We start from the raw sequence: 16,525 nt of genomic DNA, 5'->3' as shown, positions 1-16,525 counted from the left end.
GTTGCCCCTGCCCGGGCCATTACCCATGCTCTCAGGACAGCTTTCATTGCTACTATCAGGGGAAAAGACGTAGTTAAACCTCTATATATCAGGTTCTTAAGGACCTCATATGAGCCCACATAGGATGCGTTCGTAACGATGGCAGCATTGGAGGCATCTGCTATCAACCAGTTGTGGGCATGCATTAGCATAGCGGCCATATAATATTTGTAGAGATCAAGACATGCTAATCCACCCTGTAACCAGGGCCTTTTTTAACATTGTAAGTTTAAACCTTGGTTGCTGGGAACCCCAAAGGAAGGAACCTAAACAGAAGTTGATTATTTTGAAATATTTCTTAGGAATCCACACAGGGGAATGCCGTAAAACATACAGAAACCCTTCATCTTAAATAAATTAATACATCCCACTAAGGAAAGTGGAAGGTTAGCCCAACTCTTCAATTTGGTCATGTTCCCCAGTAGAGAAACTAAATTTAGTTCACATTAATCTGTGGGAGTCAGAAAGATTACAATGCCCAGATACCGAATAGTGTCTGCCCATATGAGAGATAAAGTGGGGTTTCTCCCAATTGACCTTTAAACCTGAAAACCTATAGAATTCTGAGATAATGTGAAGAGCTTCCTTAAGGGAGGGCCCGGGTCATTTAAAAACAAGATGGAGGTCATCAGCATACATGGCTACTTTTTCTACTATAGTACCCACCCGGTTACCAGCCACCGCAGAAGCACGATTCAAAGCCAGTATTACTGGGTCCATCACTGTGGCAAACAATGCTGGAGACAGCAGGCAGCCCTGACACGTATCCCTCTCGACCCAAAAGGGTTCCGAGATTTCACAGCGCAATTTTATTTGGGCTGTTGGAAAAGAGTAGAGAAGCTTGACCAATTTCAAAAGTTCGAGCCCAAAACCCATTAATTCCAGGACTGTAAACATATATGGCCAGGCTACAGAGTCAAAGGCTTTCTCGATATCAAGTCCAGCTAAGACTCTGGAGGTGGAATCAACCAAAGGCAACTGTGAATACTCTACGTGTATTGATAGTAGTCAAATTCCCTGCCATGAAACCAGTTTGACCTATGCTAAGTAGATTTGGGAGTATCTTCATCAGTGTGTGGGCGAGAATTTTGAAAGAGATGAGTCTATATGAAGCATAATTAGACAGATCCTTCCCTGGTTTGGGAATTAACACAATATGAGCTTGATACATTGATGAGGGGAGGGTCATACTTTCCATACAGTCAGAGTATAAACTACGAAGCCTAGGTGCAAGGCTACATACATCCTGTACCATTCGTCTGGAATGCCGTCTGGGCCTGGGGTTTTTTTTGGGAGGGAAGGAGTGAATTGCTGCTTCGATTTCATCTATTGTGATGGCTTGGTCAACCATAGCAGCTTCCTCTGCCGTGAGTGGGGACAGATCCAGGGAACTTAAATTCCTGAAGAGCAACATCAGACGGGCATGGGACATTCTCATACAGAGTGCCAAAAAAGGCTGTAAATTCCTGCAATATACTAGAAGGGTCAGAGTTCAGGGTATTATCTGCACTTCTTATGGTCAAGATCAGAATCCTAGCATCTGCTACCAGGTTAGCCAGTATTTTCCTGTTTTTGTCCCCAGATTCGGAGACTCTGCCAGCCAAGGAACGTAGATCTAGGTGTGTTGCAGAGGTTATATGGAGAGACAAATAACATCTCGTCCGTGCAAGCAGAGCAAAATTTTCCAAAGTCGGGGATTCGGAAAAGGTTGCAGCCACCTCTAACCTCACTTTCCTCTAGCTGTTGTATCTGAGGAGAGCTCCGATCTGACAGCTTTAATTGCAGATATGTATTCTCTATGTACATGTGCTTTAAAAGCACCCCACACCACTGGGGGGGAATTTGAACCATTATTAAACTCCCAGTATTGTGTCATCTTGGAAGAGACCAATTCCCCAACCTTTAGGTCCTGCGCCTACTTTGGCGCTAGTCACCAGCAATTGGAATGTCTGGTGTTTTGCAATGTGACACATACCTCTAGCAGGGCATGGTCAGACAGGCCCAAAGGCAGGTAGGATACACTCTTGACAGCCAGCTACTTTTCTATCTTGGAAATATTACCACACACTGATTATTTGCATTGAGCCTTTCTTTGTCGTATCTTTAAAAAAACTGTTTTACTTTAGGCCCCTTTCACACATGCGAACAGTATGTCCGTATTTCATCCATCCGTTTGCGGATGAAATACGGACATACATGCATCCCTATGGGATAGCGGGTGTCTGCGGATGAACATCCGCAGACACCCACTATTGTCCTCCTCTGCTACTGTCCGATTCTGCAGACGGAGGAAAATCCTATTTTTCTATCCGTCTGCAGAGCAGATCGGATGAACATGGACAGACGGTCCGTGCTCATCCGATCCCCATAGAGGAGAGTGGAGAGCTGACAGGGGGGTCCCTGCACAGTGTGCTGAGTCCGCCCTGTCCGCCTCCGGCTCAGCGGGGAAAATGGAGCGATCCCTGCTGAGCGAGCGGATCATCACGGGGCGGATCATTACTGATCTGCCCCGTGTGAAAGGGGCCTTAGGGATCCATAAAAAGTGGATAGCACAGTGGTTGATAATAATGGTGTTTGAAACATTATTATTATTATTATTATACAGGTTTTATATAGCGCCAACAGTTTGCTTAGCGCTTTACAACATGATAACCCAATATATTATGTAGAGGTAGGCCAAAAGGAGCCAAGCCCTCAGCTGAGCAACAATAGTGCATTACTACAAGAGATGCCTTGCTTCCAAAAAATAAATAATAGTCCTTATTTTAGGATAGTGGGTGGAGCCAAGAGACATAAAAGGAACTATTTGTGTGGCTCAGCTCTATAAAGTTAGGTAGTATCTGTGCAATAAAACCAATGGTTCTTGATGTACAGTTTACCAAGTTTCAGAAAGGAATGTTCTGCGTAGTTCTGCCCACTATCCTAAAATGTGGAATAATTTCTTATTTTTGGGGTTGGTGTTGGACATGTGGCTAGATACTTTCAGTTCTGTGAAGGCTTTACTTTCTTTTGCATTGGTCTTTATATAACTTTTAGGATAAGCAAGACTGTTGCCCTATGAGTGAGAGCAATTTTATATATAAAATTTTTTTTTTCAGGATTTTAGAAATATTAATGTTGCATTTCTCAAATTCTTTCCCATACACTTTAGGAAGCATCTATTACCAGTGATAGCCATTACCAGTAATAATTATCCTTTAAATACAACTGAATGTTGGTTTTCTGTACTCTGGCCATAGGCTGCTAAACTCCAAGCTCCCCTGACATATAAAGCTTATTATAATGTGCTATACTGTGAAAACACATTACAGTATGTGTTATACAATAATGTATAATCAGTGTGACACACTGTAAACAACTGTACGTGGCAAGAATCCTGTGAATCTGGAAACCAGTAATCTGTCATATACAGTATAATGTGCTTATAACATCTAAATATTTAGGTTTTTTTTGTTTTGTTTTTTAAATAAGTTTTGAAAGAAAGAAATAAACTAAAGTTAGTGCTACTATAAAATCTATATCTACGTATAGATGCAATATAATAAACAAGATACATGTAGGAAGACGGAAACAACCTAAATAAAGAGATTCAGTAAAGTCAGCGTAACATTTGAAAACATTTGGAGAGTCGCTCATGCTATTGCAACAGTTTAGATTTAGAACAACTAAGAAGAGCAGAAGGAAGCAAATAAAATAAGGTAGAAAAAAAAAAGTTGGAAAAATAAGGTGGGCTGGACTAATTGATCTACATCACTCAGGGATGGGAGGGGATTAGATCTGGTTTCAAAGTGGAAAGCAGATTGCCTGTAAATAGATAAGTGATGAGGCCTCTTGGATAAGGCCTCCTAGAATTGTGGCTTTCTCAACATCTCAAGATTTTGCAGTGTAGGATAGATCATACAGGTTATTGTCTTGATAATTGGAAGGACATTTGCTTCCCAGAGATTGGGAAAAGGCAAATTCCATGAATCAGGGGTAGTTTGCTTGAAATATAAAGCAAAAGTACTTTGCGTTTTGCCCTAAACAGATTGTAAACTTCTAAATTCGGATGTCACAAAGCTAAAAATGTTTAATATTTTGCTGTTTAAATGTTTTGCACAAAGAGGAGCTTTGCAGCATAATTTTAGGTTGGTGCTGATGTGCTTGTTAAACATGCTGTCACAGTACCCATGGTAATTATTATGTATAAACTGAAAGAAGGTTAAAGGGATAGGCATAACCTGTAGGACTTGTCTGCTTGAATTCATGTTTTAAACCAAAGGTTTCCAAACTGCAGCCCGTGGGCCGAATGTAGCCCTTTACTTACTTTATCCGGCCCTTGGAGCACTTTTCCTCCCACTGACACCAACATTGGTAGGGTGCTATTCCCATCCTCTCACTGATATCAGAGATGGGGAACTAATTCTCTCACTGACACCAATGATGGGGAACTAATTCTCCCACTGACACCAATGATGGGGCACTATTTCTCCCACTGACACCAATGATGGGGCACTATTCCTTCCACTGACACCAAAGATGGGGCACGATTCCTCCCGCAGACACCATTGATTATTTTACTCCTACTTACCACCACGTCAATTTCATTTTATACTCCCACAGATGCCAAGGCATTCTCTACTCCCGCTGGTCATAGTCTTATCCCCCTAAAATATTTCAAGGGCAGTAAACTGACTTTTTTTGTTTCGAAAGTTTGGTGTCCCCTATTTTAAACTATAGTAGATAAAATAATTCATGCACTCTCTTTTTAATTATAAACAAGTATTTTATGTTTCTTGTGTTTTGCACGTCAGAAAATGACAAATTCAATTTATTGGATTTTTTAACTTAAACTGTATAAGCAATTGTTTGAGAAAGTTTTCTAATCTCATAATGGTAATGAAAAGAAGATTCTTTCTTTTTTGTATGTTTATATGAAAGCCATAACTGATGACCATTAACTGTAACTAATCATTGTAATATTTGTTTGCAGTTTAAGCCCATACAGTTATGATGAAGGTTGTTTATCTAATAGTCAGGACCACATCCCTCTAGCTGCTCTCCCTCTGCTGGCTACTTCATCACCTCAGTACCTTGAATTTGTGGCAACAGTCATTCATCGAGCCAACCAGGTGTATGCGGACTTCACTAAGTCACAAGAAGGCATGTCCTTCACTGGGCAGGTGAGTTTAGGGTTACAAGCATTGCCATGTTCTTGTGTATTTAAATTACACTCTGTCTCAGTGGTTATTATTGACAGTGTAAGGGGAGGGTTGTCACTAGAGCAGTAGGAGAGAGGAATTTCACAGTAGCATCTGTCGAAAATAGGAAATTTGCTCTCACTACCTGTTGTATCACTCACACAAGAAGTAAGGGGAAATCTGCCTAACAGGGTTCACACAATAAAACAGAAAAACAAACAAATACTCCTGCGCATAAGTATAGTGGCTAGCCCAATCCTCAATGAATAATATTTCCTTGCATGGCTGCCTTCTAGGACTGGGATGTCCTAATTACACTAGAAAGATAAAAGAAAAGTGGGCGCACGAGCCTTGTGCATTATCCCAAGTAAATTTATTTATATAAAAAAAGATAAAAACTACTCACAAGCATGTGAAAGTTAATACACATAAACGGGCTTCCACCCCGTGGTAAAACAGTCCTGCGACCTGTACAGATCATAGGGGAGACCATGTAGGGGTCCCTGTAGGGGATCCCTGCTGGCTAACACGCTTCGAAGATAAACCACCTTCCTCAGAACCTAGGACTGTTTCACCATGGGGTGGAAGCCCATTTATGCGTATTAACTTTCACATGCTTGTGAGTAGTTTTTATCTTTTTTTATATAAATACATTTACCTGGAATAATGCACAAGGCTGATGCACCCTCTTTTCTTTTATATTTCACACAATAAAAACCTGACTTTTTTGAACTGGAAATAAAAATGTTTTTCCTGGAGTATGTTTATTGAACACATTAAAATATGTTCTAGTAAGAGACTATTTTAAAATGGCATGCATATACAAGATTTCACTTTTAAGACCGGAGCAAGCATAAACAATGTTAATATTAGCGGAATCTTCATCTACTGAAGGTGCCTTGGTGTCTCGCAAGATGTTTGTGATGGATTTATCAAGAGGGACAAAGCAGTCATTATACAAAGTATGCTCTCAATCTAAAAGGTCTTCGATTAGAGAGCAGGAATTAAAAAAGGCAAAATAATTATTCCTCCAATTTTTATATATGGGGCTTATACATATGTGTGGTATGCAGTGTTGGTCATCTTACTTTAAAAAAAGTAATTCGTTAAGTTACAAATTACTTCTCCCAAAAAGTAATTGCGTTAGTAACTCAGTTACTACATTGGAAAAGTAATTAGTTACTCAGCAAAGTAACTGTGACTTTTTTTTAATATTCTATAGACGGGACTAGTGAAGGAAGTGAACGTTGCGGCCTCCATCGGTGAGATTGACACCTTGCGAGCCCCGTCGCCTGGTATGGATTTAAAGGGGAACCCCTACGCCGAAAAAGCGGTCTCCCCGAAGTCCATACCAGCATGGGGGGGTGCTTTGGGGAAGGGGGAGCCCGGCTCGTCCCCATCCCCTTTCCTGACTGGCCGGGCTACATGCTCGGATAAGGGTCTGTTATTGACTTTGGGGGGACTCCCACGCAGTTTTTTCGTCGTAGGGGTTCCCCTTTAAATCCATACCAGGTGACGGGGCTCATGAGGTGTCAATTTTGCAGATGGAGGCCGTGACATTCACTTCCTTCGCTAGTCCTGTCTACCCGGAGTCGCGTTAAAAATGAACAGACTTTTCTCTGTGTGGGCAAGTCCGTTCATTTCAAAAGTCCAGCGGTAGATGTAATTGCGGTAACGCCGCCCAAGTAATGGGAACGGCGTTACCATGGGGCGGCACAGTGGTGTAGTGGTTAGCACTCTCACCTAGCAGTAAGAAGGGTCGCTGGTTCGAATCCCAACCACGACACTACCTGCCTGGAGTTTGCATGTTCTCCCTGTGTGGGTTTCCTCCGGGTACACCGGTTTCCTCCCACAATCCAAAGACATGCAGGTAGGTTAATTGGCTTCTGTCCAAAATTGGCCCTTGTATATGAATGGGGACCTTGGATTGTGGGCTCCTTGAGGGTAGGGACCGATGTGAGTGTGCAATGTACAGGGACAATTGTAGACACTCACTGGAACTGGATGGACTGATGTCTTTATTCAACCTTACTAACTATGACTATGAGGGGAAGAGTAATCAGTTAGACTAGACGTTACCCTCTAAAGTAACTGCGTTAAGTAACTCCGTTTATTTTAACTGAGTTACTTACATCACTGGTGGTATGTGATATTGGGAAGTGTAATCATCATCAAAGCCAAGTGCCTTAAAGTTACTTTCAGTTACTTCAACTTTTAAGTGATGGAAGTCATTTATCATAAAGAAATTACCATGGAAGTCTCTGTGGGATTTAAATCATTAGGTAATAAATCAGGAAGCACTCTTCAAGCACTTAGTAATTACAGACTCGAGAGCATTGCCACAAATGCATTAACACTGTAGTTAAGCCCTGTCCTGGTGAAATTATCAGACAGATGTTGCTCTATGTAACTGCTATGGAAAGTATTATGTGTTATCCTGCAATTTTTCCACTTTGGTTAGGTAAGATTATTTCCTTTAGTTTAGAAGAAAAATAAAACTAGAACAGCAATATTTTCTGATAAGGAAGCGGCATTTCTGATTAAATTGCTTTAGGATTCAACATTTGTGGTTATAACAGCCATGTTAGCATCGCATTGAACAAGACTTGTTCTTTGAGATCCATGTTACTCTTTAATCACTAAAATTTATACAGAAATATATAAGACAGATTACTTATGCTGTTTCATTAGTAAACCCCAAACAAAGGTTTGCTTTACTACTAGGCTTTAACTTGAAGAGGAGGCCCAGCCAAAAAAAATAAAAAATTAAAAGTCAGCAGCTACAAATACTGCAGCTGCTGACTTTTAATATTAGGGCACTTACCTGTCCAGGGAGCCCGAGATGTCGGCACCCCAGCCAGTCTTCGGATCGACTCCTGGGTGCTGCCACTGCCATTACTGGTAAGGAAACCAGGCATTGAAGCCTTTTGGCATTACTGCTGGTTCCCTACTACACATGCACAAAGCTTGCTGCGCTTCCCAATTGGCCCGGCAGCACTTTTGTTATAATTATCCTGCTAAATTAATAGGGCCTCAAACATAGCCACTGATTTATTGTTAAGGGTTAGACCTTAAAGAGGAGGACCAGCTGAAGATTTTTTTTTTTTTTAAAAACACTGTAGCTGCTGACTTTTAATAAGCACACTTACCTATCCAGGGTGCCCCCGCGATGTCGGCCACCTGAGCCCGATCCGTCCCTCGGCTCCCGGGTCCCGGTGCCGCCATTCATACTTCTCTGCCAGTTTCCTACTGCGCATGTGCGAGTCGCGCAGCACTTTGTGAATGGGGTGTGCCGTGTTCTGGGACACACACAGTTCCCAGAACACAGCACGCCCCATTCCCCAGAAGACAGTGCGAGGAGGAGAAGACTGAAGATCACCGCGGAATAGGAAGAGGCAGATTAGGACGATCTGCCTAGCAACAGGCATTTCTGGTAAGTTAAAAAAAAATTCTGATGTTTTTTAATGTATTTAAAGGATTGTTTTTATGTATTTTTTTTAGGGTGGCAATCCACTTTAATGTATTTATATTACTCAAACAGCCCCCAATTATATACAGTAAATAGAGCTTAAAGTGATATTAAAGTTTTTGGTTTAAAAATAACAAACATGTTATACTTACCTGCTCTGTGCAGTGGTTTTGCACAGAGCAGCCCAGATCCTCTTCTTCTCGGGTCTCTTGCTAGTGCCTCTGCCCCCCCTTCTGCTGAGTGCCCTCATGACAAGCAGCTTGCTATGGGGGCACCTGAACTGAGCCACGGCTCTGTGTGTCCATTCAGACATGGAGTCGCAGCTTGGTCCCAGGAGCCAATGGCTGGTCAGCTACACCTCTCATCATTACATGGGACATTTATGATCAGTGGATTTTCTTTTTTGCCTGAACTTCGGCTTTGTCAGTAATCAGAGTGCAAAGCTGTGGTCAGTGTGACAGTTTGCATATGGATTAGAGTTAACTGTCAAAGTTGGAGTACAAATCGGGCCTTAAAATAAAGCCAGCGGACATGATACAGTGGAGACAGCAGATAATGGGATGTTAGAAATGATGATCAGACAAATGTACTGAGCCCCTGAGTTTTCACATTGTTTCTTTTACTCCTCTATCTGGAGTTGTAAAACCTAAATTCTGATCTTCTATTTTCTTTGCAGGTGTGTTTAGTTGGTGACTGTGTTGGAGGGATTTTGGGATTTGATGCCTTATGTTACAGCAATCAGACTGTGTCTGAAAGTCAGAACAGCAGCCGCAGAGGAAGCATTGTGAGTGTCCAGGTATTACACATTGTTCTATTGTTAATTGATAAAAGGTAGATTTAATATTTGTGTGCTAGACAGCCCTGACTTTTATCAGTCCTTTACAGAAAGTAAACTCATGTTGCTTCTGCATCTAAGGCTGGCCATAGACAGTTCTAATCGTATATAGGCAGACTTAATGTACGAAGTTGATCGATCAACTTGAGTACAACCAGCCTGACAAATTTACCTGCAATTATCGCTAGCGGCTGCTATAGCCACTAGCAACAATCACTGTCTTCTCCCAACGGGGACAGCTTCCCCCACCGGGAGAATGACAATGTCTCAGCAGGAGGGATTCCCCTGTCAGCACTGACTGTGTTGATAGGGTAATCATTTGCAGGAAAAAATTTGCACCGTCTATGGCCTGCCTAAGTTGACATGTTTCTTTGATATTTTCAGATTTATAAGATAACATGTCTCTAGCATTGTATCTTGCTGGGGTTTGAATATTCATGTGTGTAGTGTTGACATCAGGTTGTAAGTTATGTTGTAACATAGATTAATGTGAATGGTGCTGTGTTCTCTATATCGCATATGCTGATTATATAAATTAAGCCATATGATCATCTTTCTGCTGTCCATACAATCATTTATACAGTACATATTAAAATTGCAATGCCTGCCTGCCGTGGTGTGTATCAGAAGATATCACAGTCAATCTAGAAAAATATTGTGATCTGTCAGTTCCCCTGTAAAATTAGCAGCTTTGCTGTGATTATTTGGACCTCATATATAATTTTGTCCATATAGTCTGACAGTCCCTTTATGTCTATGGCCAGCATGTGGATGCATGACAAATGCGTTAAGGCTGCATTCATATTACAGTAGCTCATTCACAAACACGCCTAAAAAAAACAATCAATGCTTAAAAAGATACTTTTGCCACATTTGTCACATGTAGGGCAGCCTATTGAAATGAATGGGTTGCCCTGTGCATGGAGCGCAAAAATGTGCATTCACATGATGTGCTAAATAGTGTGAATGGGGGCTTAAGGAACATTTTTTTTTTGCACTTTAGCAGAAAAAGTAAATATTGTGTTACATATTATAACAAATGAGGACTTAAGGGCTTGACTTAGTCGAGTATTATCCTTCTTGCAAACAGATTACATTAGATGAAGCTGATTGAATTACTCCATAATAGCACTGTGGAAAATAAACATCAAGCCATTCTCTGAAAGCTCATTTGGGATCAATTCATATTAGGAGACTCATAAAATTTGCAGTATGGAATCACTATATGTTTATATGTTTTCTGACATGAATAAACTTTTAGACACAAATACCCAGACTTTCCCAAAAGGGTTTAGCAGATAATACTCTGTTTACAAGACAGCCTGAGTGGTTTTCCATTTTCTTTTTGTTTTTATTGCTTGTACTTGTATAATTGGTACCTGTTCTGTAACCTTTTGCAAAAACTTTAACAAAGATAGAATGCAACAAAAAAAGGTGTTTAGCAGTGGCATTTTACTACTATTTGTATATATAGTTGCTTATATACAAGAGCCAAATTCATATGGCAAGCAGAGTTGAGCTGTTTTAAAAAATTAAAATCTCAGGTATTTTGAACAGTGTTGTTTGCTAGCAGCTATAGCTCAGACCTTGCATGCTCCAGGTGTCAAACACATAATGGCTGCATTGAGAATGTCACATTTGAACATTTAAATATACATTTCTTGAACTGCTAAAATGTTTTCTATTTGAACTTTGCACAATTATTCTATGCTCTGCAAAACATTTTCCATCTCTCTAATATCTTGGTGGAGAGACTTATTGTTACTTACTGCACAAGAACTAGGCTGCTTGGTAAAACCTAAATGAAAATAATATATATACCGTGTGTGTATGTATGTGTATGTGTGTGTATATGTGTATGTATATATATATATATATATATATATATATATATATATATATATATATATATTCATCCGCTTTTTTTTAGTATCTAATGCCATCATAAATCTTTGGACTATTACAATCAAGCGAGACAAAACGATCTTTATGCTTCTATCCCCTCCTTGCTTGTTAATGAGATACCTATATTATCTAAAAATTGCTGAACACAAATGCAACAATGTGTCCTCAGTGATAATTCCATGCCGTAGACACATCCGCCAGGCAGGGTTTACATTAGAACAATGTCATAGTTGTATGGAGATTTTAACAGTGAGAGACAGAATAACAACAAAAATATACAGAAAAACTCATTTAAAAAAAAGTTATACATTGATTTGCCTTTTAATGAGTGAAATAAGTATTTGATCCCCTATCAATCAGCAAGATTTCTGGTTTCCAGGTGTCTTCCATACAGGTAACGAGTTGAGATTAGGAGCACTCTCTTAAAGGGAGTGCTCCTTATGAATAAAAAAAGGAAAGAGCACTCAAATTGCCTCATCCGTGAATAATAGAGAAATAAAGACAGTGAAAATATACAAAAATATTAACATTTATTGAAATATACATGTAATACAAAAAACAGAGACATGAAAGAAATATAAATAAAAATCATATATACAAAACGGGTCTATATATGATGTGAGCCCTAATGTGTCTACGCGTTTCATTGCACACTTCTTCAGGACACATTTGGGGTTCAGTAGTTGCAAGAAAAAGAAATGGGGCCTCACTATCTAAAGATAAAAACACACAGATTAAAACACTTTCATCAACTTACAAGGAATTCTTTAAAAGCACACCGAAGGCAGTGTCTAAATGTAGAAGCAAATGGGAAATGGAAGTCCTCGATATCCAAGGAGAAGACTGGGATGACCTCTGGACCCAGCCTTTTAAACATCTAGCGTCAGCTAGGGACTGACTAATACAATTTAAATTCTTACATAGAAGCTACCACACACCAGCTAGGCTTGGTAAAATATATGGAAAAGAAGTGGCGGAGTGCTGGAGATGCTCCTTCTGTCCAGCGGAAGCTAACCATGTTTTTTGGCAATGCCCACACATCCAAGGTTTTTGGATGGAAGTCACAGCGTGCATCTCGGATCTCATATCAGTACCCATCCCACTGATGGTGCGGGTGTGCTTGTTGGGATTAGTGGAGGAGGTGGTTCCTACAGGGGCAATTAGAACATTACTCACCATCCTTCTGTTCTATGGCAAGAAAGCCATTCTACTCAAATGGAAAAATGAACAAGCGGAAGAGGTTGGACAACTCCATGTTGCCCTACTATAAAACAACATACAGTGCAAGGGGATGTGGGAAAAAAATTGATAAGGTATGGAGAGCATGGTACGAATCTGAAAATACAGTGGGGTGAAAAATGTATGAGGTTTTTAAACAAAACTTAATTGTGTGGCAGAGGCGAATGATGGACCTAAGACAATGACAAGTTCTCCTAGCAATTGCTTTATCAGTTTGAATAAACTAATATAACACATAGAAAGTAGAACCACACAAATAATAGGGAAACTTCCATAATGATTATGCGTAAACTGAATGATAAGGAGCTCAACTATTTAAAGGTAACAATATTCGACAGACCAGTGTAAAGGGAGGGGGGAAGGTTGGGAATTTGTTAGTTAAGGAATTGTTTGGGCCCTGCGTGGCCGCCTTGCTGGGTTAATGTTATGTTGACATAACCCAGAGTAGTGATGGACGAACTTCCGACGGGACGTTTCGCGAAAGCGAAATGCGAACGGACCCAAACGTTCGCGAAACCGAACGTTCGCCGCGGGCCCCATTGACTTCAATGGGAGGCGAACTTTGCAAACCTTCATGTCGAATTTGCGGCCACGTGGTAATTATTAGGGGGTAAAACGTAGTCCCACCATCTGGACAATGACATAATACATGTATGAGGTGAATTTGGGATCGATAACTACAAGCATTTTTATTTTATTTGGGAAATTGTTCTAACAATTCAGGACTATGGAGCTAATGAAGGCAATGGAGGAGAGGGAAGGTCAGGGACCAGGGTAGGCAAAGAAGAGGGTGCAGGAGATGATCACCAGCAGCGTGACATACCGGAATGACACATGCACCGTGATAGAGGCATCTGACAGCAGCACCGTAATACAGAGCACTGACAGCAGCACCGTGACATACAGCGCTGACAGCAGCACCGTGACATACAGCGCTGACAGCAGCACCGTGACATACAGCGCTGACAGCAGCACCGTGACATACAGCGCTGACAGCAGCACCGTGACATACAGCGCTGACAGCAGCACCGTGACATACAGCGCTGACAGCAGCACCGTGACATACAGCGCTGACAGCAGCACCGTGACATACAGCACTGACAGCAGCACCGTAAGCAGCCCCAGGAGGAAGTCAGCACAGCACAGGGATGGTGTGATCCCCTCATAATAAGAACCCCCAGGAGGAAGTCAGCACAGCACAGGGATAGTGTGATCCCTTCATAATAAGAACCCCCAGGAGGAAGTCAGCACAGCACAGGGATATCATAAGCAGCCCCAGTAGAAATATGACACCGCTCAACCTCTTCAAAGAGGAGGGTAGGGGCATATAGTACGGTGTGCTTTTTTGGGTCAAGGAAGTGAGCAGACTGTACGTCAGTCCCTATACCGCTGAAGGACTGCTGCAGTATAGGGCAGCGGTCAGCAGTGGTGCACGTCAACCCTATCTATTGTGGACCTATAGCGGTCCTTACAGAACAGCAGACTGTACCGCACTCAAGCCTATGTACCGTAGCACCCTATACCAAGTTACCAGTCCTTATAAGAACTTTTGTGGACCAAGCAGGTTGTGTATTAGTGTTTAGCAGACTGTACGTCAGTCCCTATACCGCTGAAGGACTGCTGCAGTATAGGGCAGCGGTCAGCAGTGGTGCACGTCAACCCTATCTATTGTGGACCGATAGCGGTCCTTACAGAACAGCAGACTGTACCGCACTCAAGCCTATGTACCGTAGCACCCTATACCAAGTTACCAGTCCTTATAAGAACTTTTGTGGAACAAGCAGGTTGTGTGTTAGTGATTAGCAGACTGTACGTCAGTCCCTATACCGCTGAAGGACTGCTGCAGTATAGGGCAGCGGTCAGCAGTGGTGCACGTCAACCCTATCTATTGTGGACCGATAGCGGTCCTTACAGAACAGCAGACTGTACCGCACTCAAGCCTATGTACCGTAGCACCCTATACCAAGTTACCAGTCCTTATAAGAACTTTTGTGGAACAAGTGAGTTGTGAATGTTTAGCAGACTGCAGCAGAAGGGCAGCAGTCAAGTATAATATCCTTTCTATATTTGGAAGAAAGAATATTATACATGTACAAGCCTATTACTGTACCACTGATACCAGTCCTGAAAAGAACCTTTGTGGAACTAATAATAACAGCAAGTCTTTAAAATTACCCTCACTGCCTGACAACACTGCTTCCTTCCTGTCCCTATACAAATTGGCAAAAAAAGAGAACGATTAGTGGTTACTGGAACAGCTCTTTTGTGGACCTTGATAGTAACAGCTAATGATGATGATGATGATGATGATGATGAAAGACTAATCTGGCTGTCCCTGTAGCATACACCGTCCTTTCCCTTTCTCTAAACTAACAAAAGACACTCAGGCTGCTGCAAGAATCAGCAGCACAGCAAACCTATCAACACCTAACACCTATACCAGTCCTGAAAAGAACTTTTGTGTACCAAATAGCTAGTGGTTTATCTCTCCCTACTCCACACAGGAACCTGTCCCTATCGTAACAGAAGAAAGAATGTAAAATGGCCACCGGATCGGGTGTATTTATAGGTTAGGGGGAATGTCCAAGTGTCCATGTGCTGTCATGTCTCAATTGGCTGTCCTGTATCACATGATAAACGTGTCACCAAAGGTTAAAGTTCTTGTATACATTAAACACGTAAGTCCGCCGCGGCGAACGACGGAAAAAGGCGTTCGAACGTGCGGACCGCGAATGTCGGAAATTCGCCGCGAAACGACCGCCGGGCGAAACGTTCGTCCATCACTAACCCAGAGGAAGTTGTATGTTTTATATGAAACTTTTCAATAAACATTACACAAAATTTATAAAAAAAAAAAAACACACACAGATTACAATAACATATAATAAAAAGGAAAACACTGTTTATATCGAAACAAAAGACCACGGCACTTGTACACAGAGCCATGGCAGAGATAAGCATATTGTTACTTTGCAAAGGAGTCATGTATAAGTCAATCAGTGATCAAAAAAGTGGTTTCCAATAAAGGAAAAAAGGGGGTGGCTCAAAAGTCAAAGCAAATCACAAGGCGAGGACACATAGGAACCACCTGAAAGCCAATATAGAACCATAACTCAAATTGGTTACACAATACAAAGAGAGTGTATAGTACCAAATGGTGGGTATAAAAAGGAAGGCCTATGTATCAATGAGTAACTATACCTGTAAGCTAGTGATCACGAGTGTCTAAGTATGATATTTTCAGACAGGGGATACCGTATCAAAATAGATTCTCATAGGAGACATAAAAAAAAAAAAAAAAGATAAAACCATGGATCGTTAGTATCAAAGATGTAGAGATCCCTCAGTCAGAGGCAGCCACAGAACATTGGTTTGACTATATATCAGGTATAGTGGATCCAGATCTAAGCTGTTGTCATCCAGGATAGACTATAAATCAAACAGATATACATATATGTAGCAAATATTCAAGTGGGACCTCTAAGTGAGTATCAAACAGATAATAATCTATCGGTATAGATAGAAAGAATGTACTGAAGATATGATGGTATAACGAAAATCCCCTGGGAGAGAGCAGGACACTATTCAACTTGTGATAAACAAGTGAGGTAAATTAAAGCCCAAATTGGCGGCAAAAAATTCCCGCCGCGAAAAACTGCATCATAGGGCAGTGACCAAAGAATGAAACGCAAGCCACCGCCGCAATTTGGCGTCGGGAGCGTCACGGCGACAAAGTGCGGACGCCAATACTGGAAGCACGCCACCACAAAGGCATGTCGTGCATAAACTATATCGGAAACAAGGGTGTAGCACCGGAAACGTCCGCCGCATAGAGCATGCAATGCATAATCCATCCTG

At 41.3% G+C, this 16,525-nt stretch overlaps 1 protein-coding gene across 20 annotated transcripts in view; it reads left to right on the top strand.

The window, feature by feature from the left end:
* The window catches only part of PITPNM2 (phosphatidylinositol transfer protein membrane associated 2), a 451,974-nt gene that overhangs the window by 367,091 nt on the left and 68,358 nt on the right, over nt 1–16,525 (top strand). For 19 of the 20 annotated variants that reach the window (XM_077461889.1, XM_077461887.1, XM_077461884.1 and 16 more), the window contains 2 exons: nt 5,012–5,201; nt 9,365–9,484. In XM_077461889.1, coding sequence (XP_077318015.1) covers nt 5,012–5,201; nt 9,365–9,484 — 310 coding nt within the window. The remainder of the gene's footprint in view (nt 1–5,011; nt 5,202–9,364; nt 9,485–16,525) is intronic. The other variant, XM_077461885.1, reaches the window with a different exon arrangement.

Source organism: Lithobates pipiens, unplaced genomic scaffold, assembly GCF_037356315.1.
Source record: "Lithobates pipiens isolate NorthernLeopardFrog02 unplaced genomic scaffold, aLitPip1_a1.2 Scaffold_3, whole genome shotgun sequence".
NCBI classification, from domain to species: domain Eukaryota; kingdom Metazoa; phylum Chordata; class Amphibia; order Anura; family Ranidae; genus Lithobates; species Lithobates pipiens.
Note: the sequence above shows the minus strand (reverse complement) of the source record. Positions and strands in the feature narration are given on the sequence as shown.